Raw genomic sequence first — 20,170 nt, forward strand, 5'->3', positions numbered from 1 at the left:
CATCCAGGTTTCAGCAAAGCAAAGTACAGAGGAATGGCGCAGAATGTGATCGTGGTGTATGTCCTTGGCATGTGCGGCAAGGGAGCGTACGTTAAGAATGTGGTTGTGAATGATGAATCAAGTGCTGCCAGCGAATGACGCGTCCATTGGCTGTCTGCGTGTGTTACTGATGTGTGGTTAACATGTTAAGCTTCGCCTGTAAGAGTGGAACGCGACAGCGTCTTGCAACGCTGCCAGGGAGTCCACAGAACGCCATCGCCAATTCGGCTGTACGCCTTGCTGGACGGTAAATTTATTATTTGAGGAAAGGAAATGTATCTCTCTCGCATATCTGGGTGGACACCTGCACCTCGCCGTAAGGGGAAGGGGGAAGATGGGAGTGAACGAAGACGCCGTATTAGCTAGACGCGCCTTTGTTCATTCCAAACCATTCAGCTGGCATTACGGAGTGGCTAGCGTGCTCGTATCGCACTCCGGAGACCCTGGTTCGATTCCCCAACTCGACCAATTTCGTTCTCGGTTTTATAGATTTATGCGGTCTAACTAGAAAGGTTAATTAGGCTACTTCATATTTACATTATTGCATTTCTATCCATCGTGTTCTGTCATTAACCTGTCAATTATTGGAACTGTCTAGGTTGTTCGACACAACGTATATGAAACGAGCAACGTCTTACTGAGTGGGGAAGTGCGTGGTGGTGGAGGGAACGCGGCTTCGTACTTATCTGTTTTTTTTTTTCAGCAGCGTCTCCTTCCGCGGACGCTGTTGTCGCTGCGGCGCGCGTCTTTCTTTTCTTTTCTTCTGACCTCTTCATTCTCCTCTATATTAATTAGGCTAATTGATTAATTAAGCAATTAACTAAACTCAGTCCAACTTAGTTGCAGCATCACTATACGACCCCTTTGATTGGTTGCATGGTTACTAGCCAAAGTACAATTGGCCCCATTTGAAATTCGCGCACTGTGACGTCACGAGCATTTCGACCAATTGAAAAGCATGACATTGGGGGCGGAGCTGGTTACGAGGCCGACGCCGACGCCGACGCGAAACCCAGGAACGGATGCCAAAGAGCTGCGCTCTAAAACGAACCCAGAGAACGAAGCGCGACTCCCAGCCCCGGCAATGGCGCCGGCGTCTGCTGCGGAGCCAAAAAGCGCGCGCTAACACGTGACTACGGCGCCTCGGCCAATGGGAGGCTCGATTCTCCTGCGGCGCGCCAGGAGAGGAGGAGTATCGGAAAGTTCAAAGCTTTTCGCTACTTTTGTTTCATTGAGGGGCTTTAGCTGAAACAACAGATACCCCGCCTCGATGCCGGATCCGGCGACCGATATTAGTCCCCCTTAGCATGCCGTGTATACCGTGTTACCGGTACCGGAGTACCGGGAGCCGCCATATTTCCTTGGGGCCCTTTATTCCAAAACTCTCTATTCCGTCGCGCTCCACTCAGAACTAAGGATCTGAATCTAAATCGCCCATTGAAACACACTCTTCAGTTTTGTGGAGCAATAAAACTTGCTCCGAATTGTCAGTCGGAATATACGCCATTCGCAACACTGCTCAAGTCAACAGACGCGCGAGAAGCGTCTGGCGCCAGCAGTAGGTATTTTTGCTGTCGAGGCAGAAAAAAAAAATGTGCCAAAGAGAAATAACTGATAAGAGTAGTAGCAATCGCTCCGCCAGCCGCAGAAGAAGAGAGTTCGTGACGTAGAATTTCTGGCGACGCTAGAACTGTTTCTTTGCGGCCGTCGTTCAGAGGCGAGAACGCTGTCAGTGGCGGCCCACAGACGCCGCCTGGCAGCAGTGACGTTGCGTTAATGGCGCCTTCGGTTACCACGCTACAATGGAACGCCGGCAGCGTTGGCGGACAAACAGCGCTGCACGGTACTTGTCGCGCGCATGAGCAGCAGGCCGCGCTGAATCATCGCGAACGGCTGGCCCATGACGGGGCGCGTGGAACGTCGAAATTTCTGTATCTCACAGAAACTCGCGACAGATTGCACATGCAGCTAACGCAGCAGCTGTATAAATAACAGTTAAGTGCTGGACGTTAAGGTGAATTGCGTGCACGCACACAACGGTGCTTTGAGAATATGTGTGGTCCAGCAAACACCGCCACGTTCAGCGGAGAGACTGGAACCAACTACGGCATGAGGCCGGCCTCCGCAAGCCTAGAAAACGTCATGGAGGAGCTTTACGCAAGCCAAGTACCCTTGAAGCCGTTCCCTTTTTTTCTCTCTCTCATTTCCGCGATGGCTCAGTGGTTGAGACCACTTGGCTACTAAGACGGAGTACCCGCGGATTCGAACCCGACCGCGGCGGCCGCGTTTCGATGGAGGCGAACGCAAAAGGCGCCCGTGTGCTGTGCGATGCCGGCCCGTGTGGGAGCTGAAATCCGCAGCTTTGGCCAATAAAACGCTCCACAGACAGTCACGTGGGGGTCCGACTTTCTACCTTATTCTGTTATGACTAGGTCGATACAAAATTTTCACGTGACGCTACCTCTTAGGCTTTTTATTATTATTTCATGGCTGGAGTTTGGCAAGGCCACAGTAGGTCGTGGGTATGGCAGACGAGTAATTTCGAAAGAACCGTTTTGAAAGAACGAATGCCGTGGTTCTTCCTCCGTGACTCAGAAAGAGTATATGAGTTAATTTTCTTGCTACGCCTTCTACGCCCCACGCCGCCGCAAGGATCATAGAGTGCGGTACATAGTGCGGTAGCCCGCCGTATCAACATCCATTTCCCCTCATGTCGTACTACATACCATATTCCCTATCGTCACGCATGATTCAACGGGGAGCACCGCCGCCGCGGTCACCCAATTTCAGGTCGCTCCCCCCCCCCCCCCCCCCCCCAATCCCCCCCCACTCCGCACACACATACACCAACTATGGCAGACGAGTAATTTCGAAAGAACCGTTTTGAAAGAACGAATGCCGTGGTTCTTCCTCCGTGACTCAGAAAGAGTATATGAGTTAATTTTCTTGCTACGCCTTCTACGCCCCACGCCGCCGCAAGGATCATAGAGTGCGGTACATAGTGCGGTAGCCCGCCGTATCAACATCCATTTCCCCTCATGTCGTACTACATACCATATTCCCTATCGTCACGCATGATTCAACGGGGAGCACCGCCGCCGCGGTCACCCAATTTCAGGTCGCTCCCCCCCCCCCCCCCAATCCCCCCCCACTCCGCACACACATACACCAACAGTGGTACACACACTCCAGAGACGCTTGTGCATCGTGCATTGCCCGCCGTTATACGTGTACACACACACGACAGCAAGAACATATTCTGCCCACAAGTCAGAAACGCCGACACGCTTGCGCGTTTTCGAGGCACGCTACAACTAGGTGGTATGTGCACGTGCGCATAAGGAACAGCATTTCGCCGCTGGACGCCACTGCACAGTTTCCAAAAACTCACCAGATACTCTCCTGGATTTTGAACGGCCTCTTCGTTTTGCTGCGCAAGAATACACAGCACATCCTCCAGCAGGTCAGGGCCAACTAGTCGCGTGTGTTTCGTGAAAAGAACTTCATCATCGTAGTCCGACTCGTTCTGTTCCTCTGCCATTGTGCTTGCGGAGACGCTCAGTTGAACCATTGATTACGCACGCCTGCGCGCTAGGAAAGTCCAGCACACTTTGGAGAGCTAACAGATAGTTTGGTAGCACTTCAGTTCCGGAAGAAAATGACTTTAAAATTAATAAACAGCAGGAATGAACTCGCAGCACGGATACCCAGTTGTACGCAGTAGTATGAACACACGTGCGAAAGCAAACCAGTTCGTCTGCTAAGCATGGTATGTTGGTCTTCGTATGTTCAGTCACTTTCAAGTACCACTTATAAAGGAAACGTCATTTTTGCACATCGTTGAAAAATATTTTTAAATCAATTATATTTCAACCTTTTCAAACACAAACGCATACAAGCGATTTTTTTGTTGCGTTTATACGAAAACTGCGCTTCGTTTGGCAACTATGATGATGGCGCCGTTTAGATCTGTTGCAGACGCACGCCACTGAGTTTCGGGGCTAGGAGTTTTTTTGAAAGTTTTCGTTCTTATTGGAACAGACCACTCTGAAACGCCATGTTAATAACGTTAGGCCGAATTAACCGTCTATTGCTCTCAAGAACAGTGAGCCTTGCTTCCAGATCTCCTCCAAAGGTTGGCTACAAACTTCAGCCCACCGCGACGAACCGTCGTAATGCAGGGCGTTAACCAGTAAAACTTTAATTTCAGCTCCAAACTATCGAATCCTGCTGCGTTCGAAGTCGCAGGGAGCTCGCAACCATCAAGCCCAAGCCGAAAGAGAAAAAAGTGGTACGTGTAATGCGCTGTTAACTTCGATACGTGTGTGTAACGGTTTCTTCACGTGCGCTGTTCTAACTTTGCCGGCTATATTGCACGCAGCCAATCACATGGAAGAGCCTAACCATCACTTTCGCCGTCGGTGGCGTCCTGCTGGGTTTTATGCTTTACACCAAGCGAAAAAAGCAGGAAGGTAAGACACAAGCTTTTGTCTTTTCTGCCCTTGTCGTGTCTCATTTCGACGAGAACGGTTACTAACTGTGCACATGTCATATCATGAATGGTAGTAAAATACTTCTGCTGAGACAAGGAATGAGAGCACACTTTCTAATGTAGATTGTCTTCATTGTTGTGGAGAGAGCTGTAACACCATTAATTGGTCTTTGCGTGGAATTGGTAACACTGTTGTCACTCAGTGCCGAGCTAGAGGTGGCTGTATATGTGCCATAAAGTTACCTAGCAAAGTTATGACTGACAGCTGCACAAAAAAAGAAAATCATCGTTTCTAATCAAGCATTTCAGTTCAGACTTCATTGCGGGACTTGTTTGAACAGCCTTCGAAACCAAGGAGAGCAGAGGAAAATCCTGCTTTCGTTGTTTTATTTGTTTTTAATGAGAGGAAGCAATTTAGCGCTAATTTTCTTTGAATATATCATGTTTTCTTTCGCATATTTCATAATGAGCCCCCCCCCCCCCCCCCCATTATTGCCTTCTCATTATTTAAACAGCATTAGACAAGGAGCGCAAGAGGTCCTTGGGCAAAGCAGCCATCGGCGGCACCTTTGAACTTGTAGACCACAACAACGAGCCCAAAGCGAGCAAGGACTTTTTTGGGAAGTGGTTGCTCATCTACTTTGGGTTCACCCACTGCCCCGATATCTGCCCAGATGAGCTTGAAAAGCTCTCAAAGATCATAGATATCGTAGGTAAGTGTGATGTTGGCTCTCTACTTGCTAGATGCGGCATATGAGAGTAAAACGTTGAAAGCTTGCTGCATTAGAACAAGCTAGAGTTTGCCAAACAATCTGATGTATACACATTCACTCAAAACGTCTGGCTATTCACGCCTGCCGTCAGTAACTAAACTGCCGTCATGGCAGTAGGCACTTGAGGCATTGATGGCACACAAAAAAGGCGTGAGACAGATGGAAACTGACTCACACCGCACTTGTGTGTGCCATTTCCACCCATGTATTTTAGTATGCTATGAATTACTCAGTGTAAAGCTACCTCCAAAACTGCATCTTAATTTTATTACTAGTTTAAAAATAAAACTAATTTCTCATGAAATCGCACTGGCAGTGATTTGCCGGGCATGAACCCTTCCGTTTTTTTCTTTTTTCAGACAAAGAAATGCCGGATGTCCCATTCCAGCCATTGTTTATATCCGTTGACCCCGAGAGAGACGATACGAAAGCTGTGAAAGCCTATTTGGCAGGTGAAAATTTTCATCAGTGCTTATTTTGCATGGATTTTTCATTAGCATTTCCCAGCATGTTATACATGCGAGGAAGAGTGCACGAGTAAAAGGAAAAGAAGTTGTTTTGTACACTTATTGTTGGGCAGAAAAGAAAAAAGGAAAACAATGTTCCATTAAAAAAAAATATTGGCTTTTAATATTTAAAGTTATGGCAGTAGCTGTGTTGCCATAACAGTAAGGCAGCAGTGAGTTTTTTTTTTTTTTTCTTGGAGTTGTCTTCTCACAAATTACATCAAGAACATAGACTGCATTTCTAGATATGACTACAGAATTCATTTTGCCCATGTTCAAAGATGAACTGGCCCGACAGGTTTTTTTTTTTTTCTTCCAGCCCTGTTCTGACAAATTACATCAAACACATAGACTGTATTTCTATATATGACTACAGATTTCGTTTTGCCCATGTTCAAAGATTAAAGGTGCACTGAAGAGGAATCTGAACTTGTCTTTTTGCCGCGGGAACTCGATCTACAGGTTCCGAGCTTTCTTAGAAACTGCAATTTACTGCCCTGTGTGGCCGATTTCCCCAATTAAATCGAATTAACGTCCGGCTCCCGCCTTTTTTTTTTAATTCTGCCTCGTACGGTGGGCGGAGTCGACCAACGCGTGGAGCGCCTTTCACCCAGTCCCGTGGCGGCTTGCCACTCTGCCATCGGCGGAGTAATACGTAGTAGTCCGTAGTAGCAAATAGTCCGCGCGTATTTTTATTTCTTCGGGCTTATTTTGGGGCTATATTATCTGCGAATGAAACTATTTATTCATGGAAACCTAAAAAACAAAATAAAGCGAAAGCAAAGCCTCCACGGGACTGGGTGAAAGGCGCTCCACGCGTTGGTCGACTCCGCCCACCGTACGAGGCAGAATTAAAAAAAAAAGGCGGGAGCCGGACGTTAATTCGTTTTAATTGAAGAAATCGGCCACACAGGGCAATAAGTCACTGTTTCTAAGAATGCTAGGAACATGTGGATCGAGTTCCCGCGGCAAAAAGACATGTTCAGAATCCTCTTCAGTGCACCTTTAACTTGCCCTATTATGTCAGGATACAGAAACTTTCTGTGCCATGAAACTTTTTCACCTTTGCTGGCATGATATTTGTTTGTTTTTTGCATCTACATCAGTCTTATAGCAGCACATGTAACCATTTGCAAACTTGCCACTGCATCTTTGTCAATCTGCGTGCACTGTCTAGAGTTTCATCCGAAGATCTTGGGCCTTACCGGCAACAAGGAGCAAGTTGAGAAGGCATCGAGGGCCTTCAGAGTGTACTTCAGCGCTGGCCCACGGGACGAAGCTGAAGACTACATTGTAAGTCAGATGTCTAGTGCCTCGAGGACACATGCACAGTTTGTATGACTGGAGGCTCTGCACGACTGCAGAAAAATTATATCCACAGTGCAGTTTTATTTAGAGACAGTGCAGTTTTATTTAGAGTGTCGTTCTTTTCAAAAGAGCTGACATATGTAATTCATAGTTCCTGGAATGGCAGGCATTTGGTTTCCTCACTGAAGACACTGGGGAGATGTGTATTCCTCAGTTCATGTCAGCGCATTTGTCCAATTTGTCACATCAAAATCATGCCGATAATTATCCAGTGCCTTTCTGCAGGTGTCTTTTGCCACATTCATTTTTGCTGCTGTGTGGCCAGTCAGTGCACAGTGAAAATAGAGAGTTTTAGTATTGCGGGCTTTGCGTAATTGCGTGCATAGAGGAATAGCGGGTCCAGAGTGCGCATGCGCAGAATGCTAACGAGGAAATAGCGTTAGCGTACGCACGCAATTTTCAGAATTTAGCGTTGCGGCAGTTGCGGCTTTTGCACCCTTAGCATGGAAACATGGCGGCGTCTTTTCAAGCGACAGCCGCCCGCTTCAGCCAATTCAGCAGCTCTTGCGATTCCGGTCGCCGTGTTTACCGGCAACTACTGGTGTTTTTGCTTTTCGCTATGACTTACCTTGCTTTGACAGTAAAGTTTAAGCTGCAATTCAGCCCAGTTTTTGAGATACACTCTCGATTCTGGAGCGCACAAGCCTAATAGGACCTCAAGCTGCACTGCTACCGTCTGCAACGGACCGAAACGCAGCAGAAACCTAGCAAAAACGTCTGGAACGAGGCGAAAATAAATTTGGAGGTTTTTGCGGTGTTTTATGGACTTGAATTATGAAAAGAGTGTTTATATTAAATTTTCCGCAAGTTTTTGAACATTAGACGTCATGTGATGGCAAATATTCTTGCTCCAACGGCTTATAGTTAACATTGCCTTTACTAGATGGCGCCACTGTTTTACGTTTTTATTTCATTTTATTTCAATTTCGGGGTCATTTTGCAGACGAAAATGAACGCTGCACTAATAATTCGTTTAAAAAACTCGGAAATATTATACTTTGGCAAGTTAGCGGCAATGTCGACCATTTTAGAAGGACCATTCGCATCCATGTCAAGCAGATGGCATTTAGCGTTTTCAAAACGCTACACTAAAACTGTCTGTGGGGATAAGTTGCTTGCGGCACGCTAATATAATTTCCCTTAGGTCCGCTATCACGCTAACGCTATACTAAAAATCTCTACTGACAAGACTGTTATGGTGTTGTTCCAGAGCAGAACTTCGACTTATGCATTTCTGCATGTTTTTGTCTAGCGGATATGATTTTCATACGTACGCTTCAGCTACCTTCGTTTAACTTTTGCAGACTAATGGTAGCATGTGATATATGGGGTTGAATACCCCAAAGTGACATACGTTATGAGAGACAGCTTAGTGGAGGGCTTCTAATTATTTCAGACTACCTGGGGTTCAACTAGCACTAGTGTACATTTGTGTACTAGTGTGTGGAATGAAAATAGCTTTTTATAACGACCACTTAATTAATTAACAGTGCTTAATTAAGCACTGTTAATTTTTGCACCCTTTAGGTCGTTATAAACCACTAAGGTTCATCATTAAAGGGACACTGAGGAGAGCACTATTAATATTTTTTTTATAGTAAAATCCGATAGTTCGGCATGTCATGGCTTTGTTGCCACTTGGCCGGCAGCAAAAGATGCATTTATTTCTAAGAAATTTGGATTCGAAGTTGAAAAAGTTTTTGCCGCCGCTCTGATTCAAACTTGGGATTCTCCTATGACAACACAGGACTAAGTGATGTGATACATGACGTGTGCATGACGTACCGCAGACTCCGTGATTTCTGGCGGCCAGCAGTGCGGCCTAGCAGCAGCCGAAAATAAAGCTACCGCCGGCCACTCATTGAGGGCATCTATCGGCTATTGCGGCCGTCGCTACAGTCGCTTCGATTACGTTTGCACTGGCGTTTTGCCAGCGTTACGATGGATCTCGTTCTCAAAGTCGTCAATGAAGTTCTCGCAAATAGACACCTTTAGCATACCGTGTACCTTGTTACCGCTAGCGGAATACCGGGAGCCCGCCGCCGGAAAACAGGCGCTGATTGGTCCCAATGCTTCAGGAGCGCACGTAGCTGCCGGGCACATGGCGCCATCTGGCGACGTCAAGGACATTTGCGCATGCATTGGCTGCGCCTCAGGGATTTGTGGTTTCTCGGGTCCTAGAGTTGCTAGAACCATTGGTTCTAGCAACACTGCTTTGTCCAATGACGTCATCACGCTTGTACTTGCGAGTTTGGCCTGTGGCGGCGATACCTGTATTTTGGTTCTTGCTCTTTTCTACGTTACAAGAGCTTTGTTGTCAGTATGAGTGGCGTTTTTGTAATCAGGAGCTGGTATTCTGTCGATACAAGCCAACTTCAATTTCTCCTCAGTGTCCCTTTAACTGGTCTTTCAGGTCGACCACACCGTCATCATGTACTTGGTGGATCCAGACGGGGAGTTCGTCGACTATTACGGCCAGAATAGGACAGCTTCTCAAATAGCAAACGCCATTCAGCTTCAAGACCTCAAGTACAAACGTGCCAAGGGAGGCTCATGGTTCTGATGGACTTCTTCCTCCTCATGTTTGTGTTCTCATTGCCATAACATGCGTGAATTAAGGTTCAGGCAATGAAAATATAGCGGTGTAAATACACTATTAGCGTGTTTGTGTAGGAATAATGTGCATATGCGATTAAACGAGCATGGATTCTACTGTCTCAAATTGTTGTGTACTCCACTATTGAATTTATTTCCCTTTTATTGCGTATGTTTTATAACAAAAATAAATGCATGCCTCAAAATTCTTTTACTGCAACCCACATAACCTACCAGGGTTGTTTTTATGCGTTCCATATCCCTTTCAGGCGCCATTTTTTGTTCTCACTGAAATCAATTATTTTTTCACCTAAGTAGTATATTCAGGCCTCAAGAAAGGGAATTTGTTAGTTTTAGAACGTGAAAGACCAGCAGGTCAGTTCTTACAACGATGTGGAGAATTTCGTACAAAGTGTCAGATTTGTTAGAAATAATAACATCAAAATGTTCACGTGTGTCAGGTAAACACCCTAGGGATCGTGGAATCGCTTTGTGTTTGGAAGATTCACATTACGCTCAAAATTGAGCAAAAACAATCGATATTTTCACTCGCGGCAAAATCTGTCTGCACAAAAACGGCGGACAAAGTGCTACCTAGCTCACTCTTATGTGAAATATTATTTACTGCATTCGCTACATGGTACAAAAAAGCAACTTATTTGCAACAAGAAAGGTACTCAATTTGACTGAAATAATGAAATCACTGTTAAGTGCTTCAGTTTCTCAGAAAAAGCTGTAAGTTTGCCGCTTACACAATTGTGTACAAAGCGCCTGAAAGGGATATTGCAATCACTAAGTTCAGCCCTTGGGCGCGGCCGGGCAGCCACCAAACCACGTGACGTGACGTCACGACAGCCGGAGGAAAAGCTGGGCCCCAACTCGCGCGGTCGCGCGCGGGCCGCAGCCACCACCTGACTCCCGCTCCTCCCGCTAGGGGCGCTGCGCCGGCGCGTGACGTCACGGAGGAAAAGCTGCTGAGAAAATCGAGTGCCGCCAAGCAATACCTCGCGCAAAAAGACCGCGCAATATGCAACACATTCTTGGCTTAACCAAGCTAAGCCTGGGCATCTTGTTTTCTTTTATAAACAGTCAAGCTGCAGATATACTCTGGTCCCAGTCATGTCGAATCAATCTTTTTATTTTTAGCAAAGTTGATTGAACAGAAAAAAACATTTGTACACGATGCGAGTCTATTATTTGACCGACAGGCAATGCCAACATTGTTAGCCTTGAAGATGTAATGAAAAGGTAGAGTTCACTCATGTTCATTTTCCTTTTTCATTTTATGAAGATGCAAGTCAAAAACCAAGCAAGTCTGAACCCTGCCCATTCACCTTTGAATTTGACAGCTTTCTGGCGTACAAACTTCACAGCTCTTTCTTGCTCTTTCAAGGGTTTTTCTCTTTTAATGTTTTTCAGTCATTTTAGTATTTAACAAGTTTTTTATGTGGAACTGCTTACAAAACGAGGCTCTTGAATCCATAACAACGCAGCACTTCAGTTTTTGACTGCAGTCATCATTAGACTAGATTATAACCTCAACCTACTCTTATGGAAGAAGTTGATTTATCGTCTGTCTTCTCAGTATCAAGTTTGTAGAGAAGATAGCCAAGGCCTCTTCAAGCATGAAAAAAAAGTGGTAATGAACAACAGGATGGAGTGTTTTCAGGTCATAGAATTCAAATCACCAATCAAGCCTTACCCATTAATTTTTCCATTTCCAGTTCTTGAGGAGCAGAGGAAACGAAGCAACAAATTCAGAGAAGGCCTAAAAGCATATGCTTTATTTATCAATATTTTATTTTTATATTACAGTCTAATTACAGAGTTTCTGTACATGTATACAACAATGAGGCCTACTTTGCAGTCTGCCCAGTTTTTACTTTTCTTTGACCTAGATAAGTTGAATGGAGCCTAACTGAAGAAGTACACAGAGTCGAGCACTTTTTCCAGCTTGAATGAACCTGAAAAAGTTAGAACGACATTAGTGAAAGCAGCTACGTACACTTCCGATTGGACATTGGTCCAATAGTGGCCACGAAAGAAACACTGGTATCATTTCTCATAGCTGTCAGCCAGAGAAAATATAAGTCAAAATCAAAAGTAATACCCCTGTCACACGGCCAGTTTCAATGGCCATCGAGATTTTCGATCGCCATCGAACTCGAGGGAGTTGTGGAGCTGCTACACGGCAAATCTCAATGGCCATTGAAATCGTTCTCGCGTCTTACGCCAAGCTCGTGTGGCGCCACAATCGCTACGTTCGGTTTCGCGCAAATAACAAAAATACATTAACGAACACTTTTTTTCAGTTATAAGGCGCATTCACACTTGTTAAAAAATCCGGCAAGCGAAGCGGATTCGCTCGCCGCAAAAACTAGGACCTGTTCTCATCTCTTGACGCCCGGGCGAGTCGGAACGGCCGCGCCGCTGCTGCTTCTCGCTGTGCGCATCACGTCGCCGCTCACGGCATACACAGATACAGTGAGAAAAGAGCATAAATTTATGCTGTCTACGTACCACGAGCGTATGCACGCTTACGTACGCTAAACGCAGGCGCATTCCCACATTTAGTTCAGTGTATGCTAGCAGAGACGCAAAAATAAACTCAGCCTCTAGTGGCGCCATCTGGTTGTCAAAACAGGAACCATTACTCCCAACAAACCAACTCTCTTAGGCCTAGTAGGGGCAGAATCGTCACTTCACTTCAAATAAAAAATAAAGCAAATTTATCACTTATATGTTTTCTTGCAGGCAAGATGAGACGAAGCGAAAGACCGGTGCCCCATTTATGACCAGTGAACGGACAGAAAAAGGCAGCAACAACGAGAATTCAGTCCGAAGCGAGGGGTCCAGCTTTGAAGGGCGCCGCCATGTTTGTTGTCGTTCGAAGCAATGCTAGCAACCTTGGGCAACGCTCGAAGGCCCTCGAAATCTCGATAGAGTTCCGGGCTGCTCCGTCGACTCGATAGACTATTGACTCGATGGCCATTCAAACTGGCCGTGTAGCAGCGCTCGATCACTTTCGAGTCGATAGACTATCGGTTCGAGGGCCTTCGAAATGCCCATGTGACAGGGGTATAACACCGAAGTGAACAGCAACGACACCATGGTGACCACAGAATGCTTTTGGTGACCACAGAATGCTTTAAATGTGCAGGTAACCTGCACTGGCAACTACTGACACACTGAGCATAAGCACCTCTATTCAAGCAAGAAATACAACCAATAATTCACACACCTTGCAGGGCTCATCTACATCTCAAGCAGTGTGTTGTGAGCCACAGAAAGCACTTCTGTATGACGGCTTCTGAAATCTTTGGGCACTACTCTGTAAGTGCTAATTCAGCCATGTAAAATTGAAAGCTACATAGACGCAAGCACTGTGCCTCGAACCCTGCTGTTACAGTGAGATTACGCTTTCTTTGCTTCTAAGTGCGGCTTTTGACTGCGTTAAGGCCAATATATAGTATACCTCTAATTAAAGCAAAGAAAATGTCTTCTAAAGCATTTGACGCCTGTAGCTTTGCTCCGCTAAAGGTGAAGTACGAGGTCAGACCGGTGCTCAGAACGTTTTATTTTGATTTTTTCGACAACAATTCGCAAGCAGTGCATTGCCATTTTTCAGTGACTCTTGGTACAAGAGTGCCAATTTTGCATTAAATGGGGACATTTTTTTTTCCCCTGCTACTCGACTGAAACTCAAAAAAGCAAAACCAAAGAGGCCTCTGTGATCACCATTTAGAAATGAATGGCCTCAGAGATCCGCATTTAAAAATCGGCACTGACATCACTGCAGTTTGTTTGCAAAAATCACAGGGGGTGGCAACACCTGTATTACATTCTTTGACCTTTTCTAGCTCATAAAAGCTGTTTTCAGTAAAAGTAACTTCACAAGTCGTTACAACGCTGTAACCTACCGATACAGGACAAATTCAATTTGTCGTCACCATCCCTCAATGCAATCCCTGCTTTGAGGCGCGGGCCCCAACTCACCTTTTTTAGGTATTTGTGTGATGACCTTGTTAAGCTTCAGCATGGCTAGCTCCCCCATTGTTGAGGCTCCCTTGATCTCGCTGAAGCGGAACAGGAAAAAAAAAAAAGAAGAGACAATGGCCAGAGTGAAGAAGTGGCTCAGGTAAGAGTTTCTACCAATGCAGACACAACAGTACGGCCCTCACCTCTCCTTGTACCCAAACGTCTTAACAAAGTGCTTCGAGAGATCCTCCAGGATGGGCTCGCTGTGAAGGGCCACAAACTGCTCTCGACATATCTGCACAAATATTTTTGCAGTACCATCAAGATCGTATCAGGAAAAAGAGAAACAAAGTACGCGGACATTTACCCGAAGTGTGCTCATGAACAACAGCAGCCGCGCCTTGGCACATGGCTTCAAGACGGGCTTTTGAAAGATTCTTTCACGATTTGCAGTTTGCACTTCGTGCAGCACTTTTAACACACCTCTCCTGCTTGTTACCTTTTCCTCCTCACAAGGCCAAGTACAGTCGAGCTCCTCTCATTTTCGTCCCATAAATGACCCAGACTTGGCTTTTTTTTTTTTCTGAGATGTTGCTCTAATAGCTACCACTGTTAAATGGCACCACTGAGGAGGTAATCCCTTCAGGGTCCAAATACCCAATCCATCCGAATAACGTTGTTGCAAAAAATGAACAGCCAATGGAAGCATACATGTTAGTGGTACATTTGGTAGCATGGAATACAAGCCTCCTGCACTGTACCTCACTGTGGGAGTGACAGCAAAGTGAACGTCAAATACCTGTCCACTTGCTCAAAAAAAAAAAAAATGCCAAGTGTCTTCATTGCAATTCATGTAATGAAAGAGTGGACGAATGCATGGAGACAGTTGTTTTTCGGGGCTATAGATGCTGCTGCAAACTTGTTCTGGGCCTTTTGAAGCATTACAACACGCTGCCCGCACCTAAACAATTTTGCTGTGTGGTTTAACGCGAGACCTGTAGTCACTGTAAGATTTAAGACAGCCCCCTTCATTAGTGCTACCTCACTGGTTCACTACTGCTCTCTACACTAACCACTGTCTTAAGTTCAGACAACACACATGCAAGTAAGCAAATACAAAAGCACTTTGGTCAAAAATTCTGAAAAAGTAAAAGCAAATGGGAAAACTCTGAACAGAAAAGGGAAACAGGAAAACAGCAGTACAAAGTACCAGGCTATAAATAAAGTTCAGCAGTAAAACAAGCTTAGCACTACCCAGTTCAAATGACTAACTTATGGTGCTGCACAAGAGAGATGGCTCTGGTCACATTTTAAGCAAGAATATCCAACAGTTTTCCTATATTCTTGAAAATTTACGCATTTAATGAACACATTTAATTTTCCCCAAAACCTGCAATGGTTTCTCAGTTTAATGACAAACTCTCTGTATAATAAGTAACAGCTTCCTTAAACACTGTGAACAGACTTTTACTGTCTTTACCAAAAGTAACCAGGCTGCATGCTTCATTTCTCAGTCTTACAGTGGAGCACTTATGCGAGCACTCAAGCTCTAAATCTCTGCGAGGTAACAATGGAATGTCATGTTTACTGAGTTTGGGCTTTGTCCCCTCAGAGCGCGAATAACCGTGAGAAGTGGTGCTTTGAGTATCTTCGAGGTGGTGCACAAAGTTTTCATGCCTTAAAGCGAAGCACTCTGCTCAGGAAATGGGGGGAAAAATGCCGAAGAAACCGTTGAAAAACAACTGAAGGTGAAATTACCAACATATGTACTGCAACAGACTATATTATTAAGCAAGCCGCAACAGCTTATTCTCGTCCATGCATATTTGTGCTATGCTAATAAAAGACTAATGAAAAATAACATAACAGTAATCCTGTTCAGTTATTTTTCATGGGCTGTAATTGACCACTGAAATCAATTTCAGATGCAGTAATGGTAATCAGTCACTTGTGTTCGGTAGCATCTAGTTAGCTACGCTCACGACTTGCACGCCTCGAAATACAGTCTGTCCACATTAGTTCCATACATTTAAACAAGTTACCGGGCTTTTTTAATGGGAACCAAACATGAACTGCAGAAGATTGTAAAATGTGCGTGATGGCAACAAAAATAAAAAGCAAACTTTCGCATGAACCTGCACTCTTCCGCTGGAAAGAGACCGTAGTAGGTTTACGTCCTTACCTTGTTCATGATGTCCACTGTGTTTGGATGAGTCCAGAAGCAGTCATGAACAGACACAAATTGAATTCCTGCCCTGAAATTGGGAAAATATTACAACAGTACATTAAGAACAGTATAATCTACATCAAATTCACTAGGCATACTGGAAGCACTACACTCCAGAACTGGACTGTAACCATTAAAGATAAAAATCATGCATAATACAACAACTACAACACAGAGATAAACAACAACAACATGCCGATTTAACCGGGAGTGGAAGAGCTGATGCGTGCGCTTTGCAGGCTTACTAAAGTAAACTAGAGATGACCAATGGTCTGCACAAAGATTGCCTGAAGCCAGTCAAGTGTAAACTAACAAATAAAGTGCCGTCCACTAACTTTGGATAATGAAATCAACAACAAGCTGTACCTAGTAAAGCCGACTCTCAATAAACACAGATCATGTCAACATTAAGAACGCTGTATTGAAGTTGAAGTTAACTTCATGCACCTCTGCATTGGACATACACATTACATCATACTCCCGTATTTTATTTTTACACAAAAAACTCTAGTAGAAACTAAGAAAAAAGCAGTTCACAGTAATTTATGACAAAGATATGTGGTTCCATCCCAACTTACTCTTAGGAGAGAATGCAATAGCAGGCTTACTGCAAGTTGGTAGGTTCTTAAAAGAAGGAAATGCTACAAACAAACTGCAACAAAAATTCACTGCATCCATCGCCTATGCTGCTTTTTATCTTTAGGCAAGTGCTTCATATAGCAACCGATGGCACCATGAATCTTCCTTGTGCAGTGTACCTGGATGCTAACACAACCGTGAACTGACCTATTTTCGCACTATAGTATAAGAGTATATTTTCACACTACCAGCTATATACCTATTCATGCATGACACGTGCCAGTTTATTTGGTATGGACATGACAAGTACCATCAGCAAATTCTACATTGCTTAAAAATCAACACAAAACATTAGCTTAAGGGGGGACACTGGTCTTGAAAAGAAAATTTTATTAATTTAGTCATAGTTATGAAACTTTCAGCGCACATGTATTTTTGTGCGCTGATTCTAGATGTGTCATTTAATTTCATGTAAAACAATTCCTTGAGCACTTATGCACTTTTTATGCAAGTATTTTGCGGAGAGTTTCGAAGAAGATTTGCTGCAGGAAACTCGCTGAAATGTATGCCATTGGGTTCTCTTGACACCAAGGAATACAATAAGGGTAAAATTATCATCTTGGCTCTCATAGAACTTAAGTTACGGGGTTTTGAAGCTGCCACTTCAGAAACAGGAATACACACTTTCCTTCTCATTTCTGAAGCGACAACTTCAAAACCCTATAAATTATGTTCTATGATAGGCAGGAAGACAATTTCACTCTTATTGCATTCCTTGGTGTCAAGAGAACATAATGGCATACATTTAAGCGAGTTTCCCGCAGCCAATTTTCTTCAAAACTATCTGCAAAATACTAGCATAAAAAGTGCATAAGTTCTTAAGGAATTGTTTTACATGAAATTAAATGACATATTTAGAATCAGCACAGAAATATACATATTCCCCGGAGATTTCGTAACTGTGACTTCATTAATAAAATTTTTTTTTTCAAGACCAGTGTCCCCCCTTAATGTAAAGACTGACCACAGACTTGCCCATGGTTCAGGCAGGAGAAGCCTAAGCACCACCTAGGCATGCTCACACAACACACTGGCACGTATGCCCATTCCAACCTTATGTCAATAGCTATCTCCACTCCATTCCAAATAAGTATAGTTGCTATGATAACTTATCACTATAAGATGAGTTCGATCTGATAAATGTACTTGATTAAAGGGCAACTGCAGCACTTTTTTTAGAATTTCGCGATATTGAAGGATTCAAATCTATATAGGCTGTAGGTAAAGCATGCCAAGTGTTTTTTCACTAGCATTTAAAATAGTGACGTAATCGAGACGATTGAATTTTGCGCTTTTCCTCAATGCACCGGAGCAGTGCAGAGAAACTCAGCGTAACATCATGGAAGGTATGATTTCAAATTACCGCTGTCGTCAGCCACACCCTGCCGACTCGTTAGACGCTGCCAAACAACTCTCGGCAGGGTTCGCCTTCGGTGGCGCTGGTTTTTTTTTCCTTCAAAGCACGCGTTTGTGCGTTGGAAATGTACCGATACCTTCGATGACGTCATCATGCGCCCCCCCCCCCCCCCCCCCCCACTTGGCGTTGTGCACTGCGGAGAAGCTTGAAGGGTGTCAGGATTTCAATCGGCGATTACTTCACTATTTCAAGTGCTAGCCCAAAAAGACTTTGCATGCTTTACCTGAAGGTTTCACACATTCGACCTTCTTAAGCTCGTTGATTTCTAAAACCTATGCAGTCTCCCTTTAAGCTTTTGCATGGGATGCCATTTATGGCACCTTGAAATTGCAACAAAAGTAATATGCTGTTTGTGATAAAGACCTGGCATACCTATGACTTCCAGAAAAGCCAAACTTCACGAGAGAATCAGTACCACGAAAGAAAAGGCACAAGACAGAGCAAGAAACATAAAATTTTCCATTTGTAAAACATCAACAACGAAGAGCAAGAAAAACTCACTTCTGGCAGAAAATGGCAGTCAGCATCATGTGGCTTGAGTCAAGGGAGTGGATGAAGTTTGGAGGAAAGCCGTTCTTCTGTTTCATCACGTTGGGACGCCTGAAAGTGAGCAGTACAGGCATGCATCGCAATGGTACCATCACAAATTTGCTAACCTATAAGAGGACATCCCCGTATCACCATTACAGAAAATATCATCTTCACACACGTCAGTCTGCTTCCTCACTAATAGTAGTAACATAGCAGCTCTCAGTGCAAACTGTAGTAGTAATAAACTTGATTGCTTAAGCGTGAAATATGCTTATTAGTTGGCTGCTCAGGGCAATCAGGTGCAGAGCAAACTAAAAATGGGGTATGATTTACCATGGTGAGGCCAAATGTTAATCAGGTGCAGTAGCATTTCGGTTTTCACTTCAATTTTGGTTCGAGGCTCAGTTTTCAAGCAGGCTTCAGACAAAGATCAGTGAAGTTGGACTTAAGGTGGCAGGTGCTGCCATCGGTTGGACTGGTGCAACCCAGGTTGCTCTTCCCAAGCAATCTCTCGCAACCAGTCATTAATTTAAGTGCTACCTGCCACAGTGGACAGTAGGATGGACTGGAAAAGACAACAACGGCGGAATAGGCAAGTAGGGGCTCTAGTGCTCGTGCATAAAAAGTGCACAGACAATATCCTCTGCGCCATGTACATGATTCAACATGGGAACTGTAGCTGCACTCCTGTGAGCTCTCGTACCTATGCCTCTCTCCAACTTGGCTATTTAATACAAGTTTTTCTTTCTGGAATCTTCAGGATGACTCTGATGGACCTGAGGTGGGCAGGTTTTTAAAATTTTACAGAAAAGGATAAACTTTACGAATTTCACTCTTTAATGCCCACAAAACACTATCTGTAACCATTTCATGCCTAAAACGAGCACCCGTTACTGAGCGGACATTCTTCACTGTACATATTTACAAATGTGGTCACACCATTTGACCGACTTACTGGTGCATTTCGAAGACTGATCGAAACTCCGGACTTATCCTGTCACCCTGAAAAAGAAGAAAGGGAAACAGGGCACCACACTTTAGAAAATGAAGCTCCACACAGAAAAGGAAAGCACAAAACAAGGCTATCAAACATTTTACAACAAACTTGCCGTTCAGCTTTTCAGTAAATCATGAAATGCTTGGAATACAGCTTGTTTGACAAAGACTAGCAATTTGACCCATCAGAACTGGCAGTGTGCAGTGTCGACTGTCTTAAGATGTGACCATTCGCTGCGTTTCTATCGTTCTCCAAAATCCACGGCACTTAGGCAAACTTTCTTAACGGGATGATGAGAACAAAATGTCAGCCTATATCAACTGATTATTGCATTCTAATGACAAAGAGGTCGGTTTCACTGAAAACAGGGCTTTTATGGGCTATAAAAGGCCAAAAAATAAAACATGGTTGTGTGTTCTTTCTTTGTAATGGTGTGCAAGGCATCTCTAAACACAATTCACCACATGAAATCTGCCTACTGCTGGAAAATAATTCGTGTTTATATTCCTTATGCTGTTTCGGTTTTATTTGCAACAGCTGAATGGTAACTTTGACGCCGAAATAGATTTCACGCCACATCAGGCATAAAAAAGCTAGGATATCATAGT

General features: G+C 44.3%; 3 protein-coding genes across 8 annotated transcripts in view; 1 reads left to right on the plus strand and 2 right to left on the minus strand.

Moving 5' to 3' along the window:
- LOC149363853 (cyclin N-terminal domain-containing protein 1-like) overlaps window positions 1-3,991 on the minus strand; it is a 437,455-nt gene extending 433,464 nt beyond the window's left edge. Inside the window, exon 1 of one of the 6 annotated variants that reach the window (XM_089573817.1) lies at window positions 3,431-3,960. In XM_089573817.1, the coding sequence (XP_089429943.1) occupies window positions 3,431-3,610 (180 nt within the window). In that variant the 5' untranslated portion in view covers window positions 3,611-3,960. Of the gene's footprint in view, window positions 1-3,430 lie in introns of all 6 variants that reach the window. The other 5 variants (XM_089573815.1, XM_089573811.1, XM_089573812.1 and 2 more) reach the window with 5 other exon arrangements.
- Window positions 3,406-9,900, plus strand: Scox (Synthesis of cytochrome c oxidase). Its single transcript, XM_089573819.1, has 7 exons — window positions 3,406-4,174; window positions 4,250-4,330; window positions 4,421-4,511; window positions 5,047-5,244; window positions 5,664-5,756; window positions 6,988-7,103; window positions 9,592-9,900. The coding sequence occupies exons 1-7, from the start codon at window positions 4,097-4,099 to the stop codon at window positions 9,739-9,741; spliced, it is 807 nt and encodes a 268-aa protein (XP_089429945.1). The 5' UTR covers window positions 3,406-4,096; the 3' UTR covers window positions 9,742-9,900.
- Window positions 9,901-11,533: 1,633 nt separating this feature from the next.
- PolrMT (mitochondrial RNA polymerase) overlaps window positions 11,534-20,170 on the minus strand; it is a 45,360-nt gene continuing 36,723 nt past the window's right edge. Inside the window, exons 28-33 of the mRNA XM_089573820.1 lie at window positions 19,521-19,567; window positions 18,536-18,634; window positions 15,934-16,006; window positions 13,955-14,046; window positions 13,770-13,849; window positions 11,534-11,737 (exon numbers count right to left, since the gene is read on the minus strand). Of these exons, the coding sequence (XP_089429946.1) occupies window positions 11,688-11,737; window positions 13,770-13,849; window positions 13,955-14,046; window positions 15,934-16,006; window positions 18,536-18,634; window positions 19,521-19,567 (441 nt within the window). The 3' untranslated portion in view covers window positions 11,534-11,687. The remainder of the gene's footprint in view (window positions 11,738-13,769; window positions 13,850-13,954; window positions 14,047-15,933; window positions 16,007-18,535; window positions 18,635-19,520; window positions 19,568-20,170) is intronic.

Source organism: Amblyomma mixtum, chromosome 2, assembly GCF_055824585.1.
Source record: "Amblyomma mixtum isolate Tamu chromosome 2, ASM5582458v1, whole genome shotgun sequence".
Lineage (NCBI taxonomy): Eukaryota > Metazoa > Arthropoda > Arachnida > Ixodida > Ixodidae > Amblyomma > Amblyomma mixtum.

What these genes read in the sequence shown, in the direction of transcription:
- Scox (XM_089573819.1), top strand. Translation starts at nt 4,097, where the DNA reads ATGTTAATAACGTTAGGCCGAATTAACCGTCTATTGCTCTCAAGAACA. An exon ending in CTTCCAGATCTCCTCCAAAG is followed by an intron (nt 4,175 to 4,249) that starts GTTGGCTACAAA and finishes CTTTAATTTCAG; the next exon opens with CTCCAAACTATCGAATCCTG. An exon ending in TGTGAAAGCCTATTTGGCAG is followed by an intron (nt 5,757 to 6,987) that starts GTGAAAATTTTC and finishes TGCACTGTCTAG; the next exon opens with AGTTTCATCCGAAGATCTTG.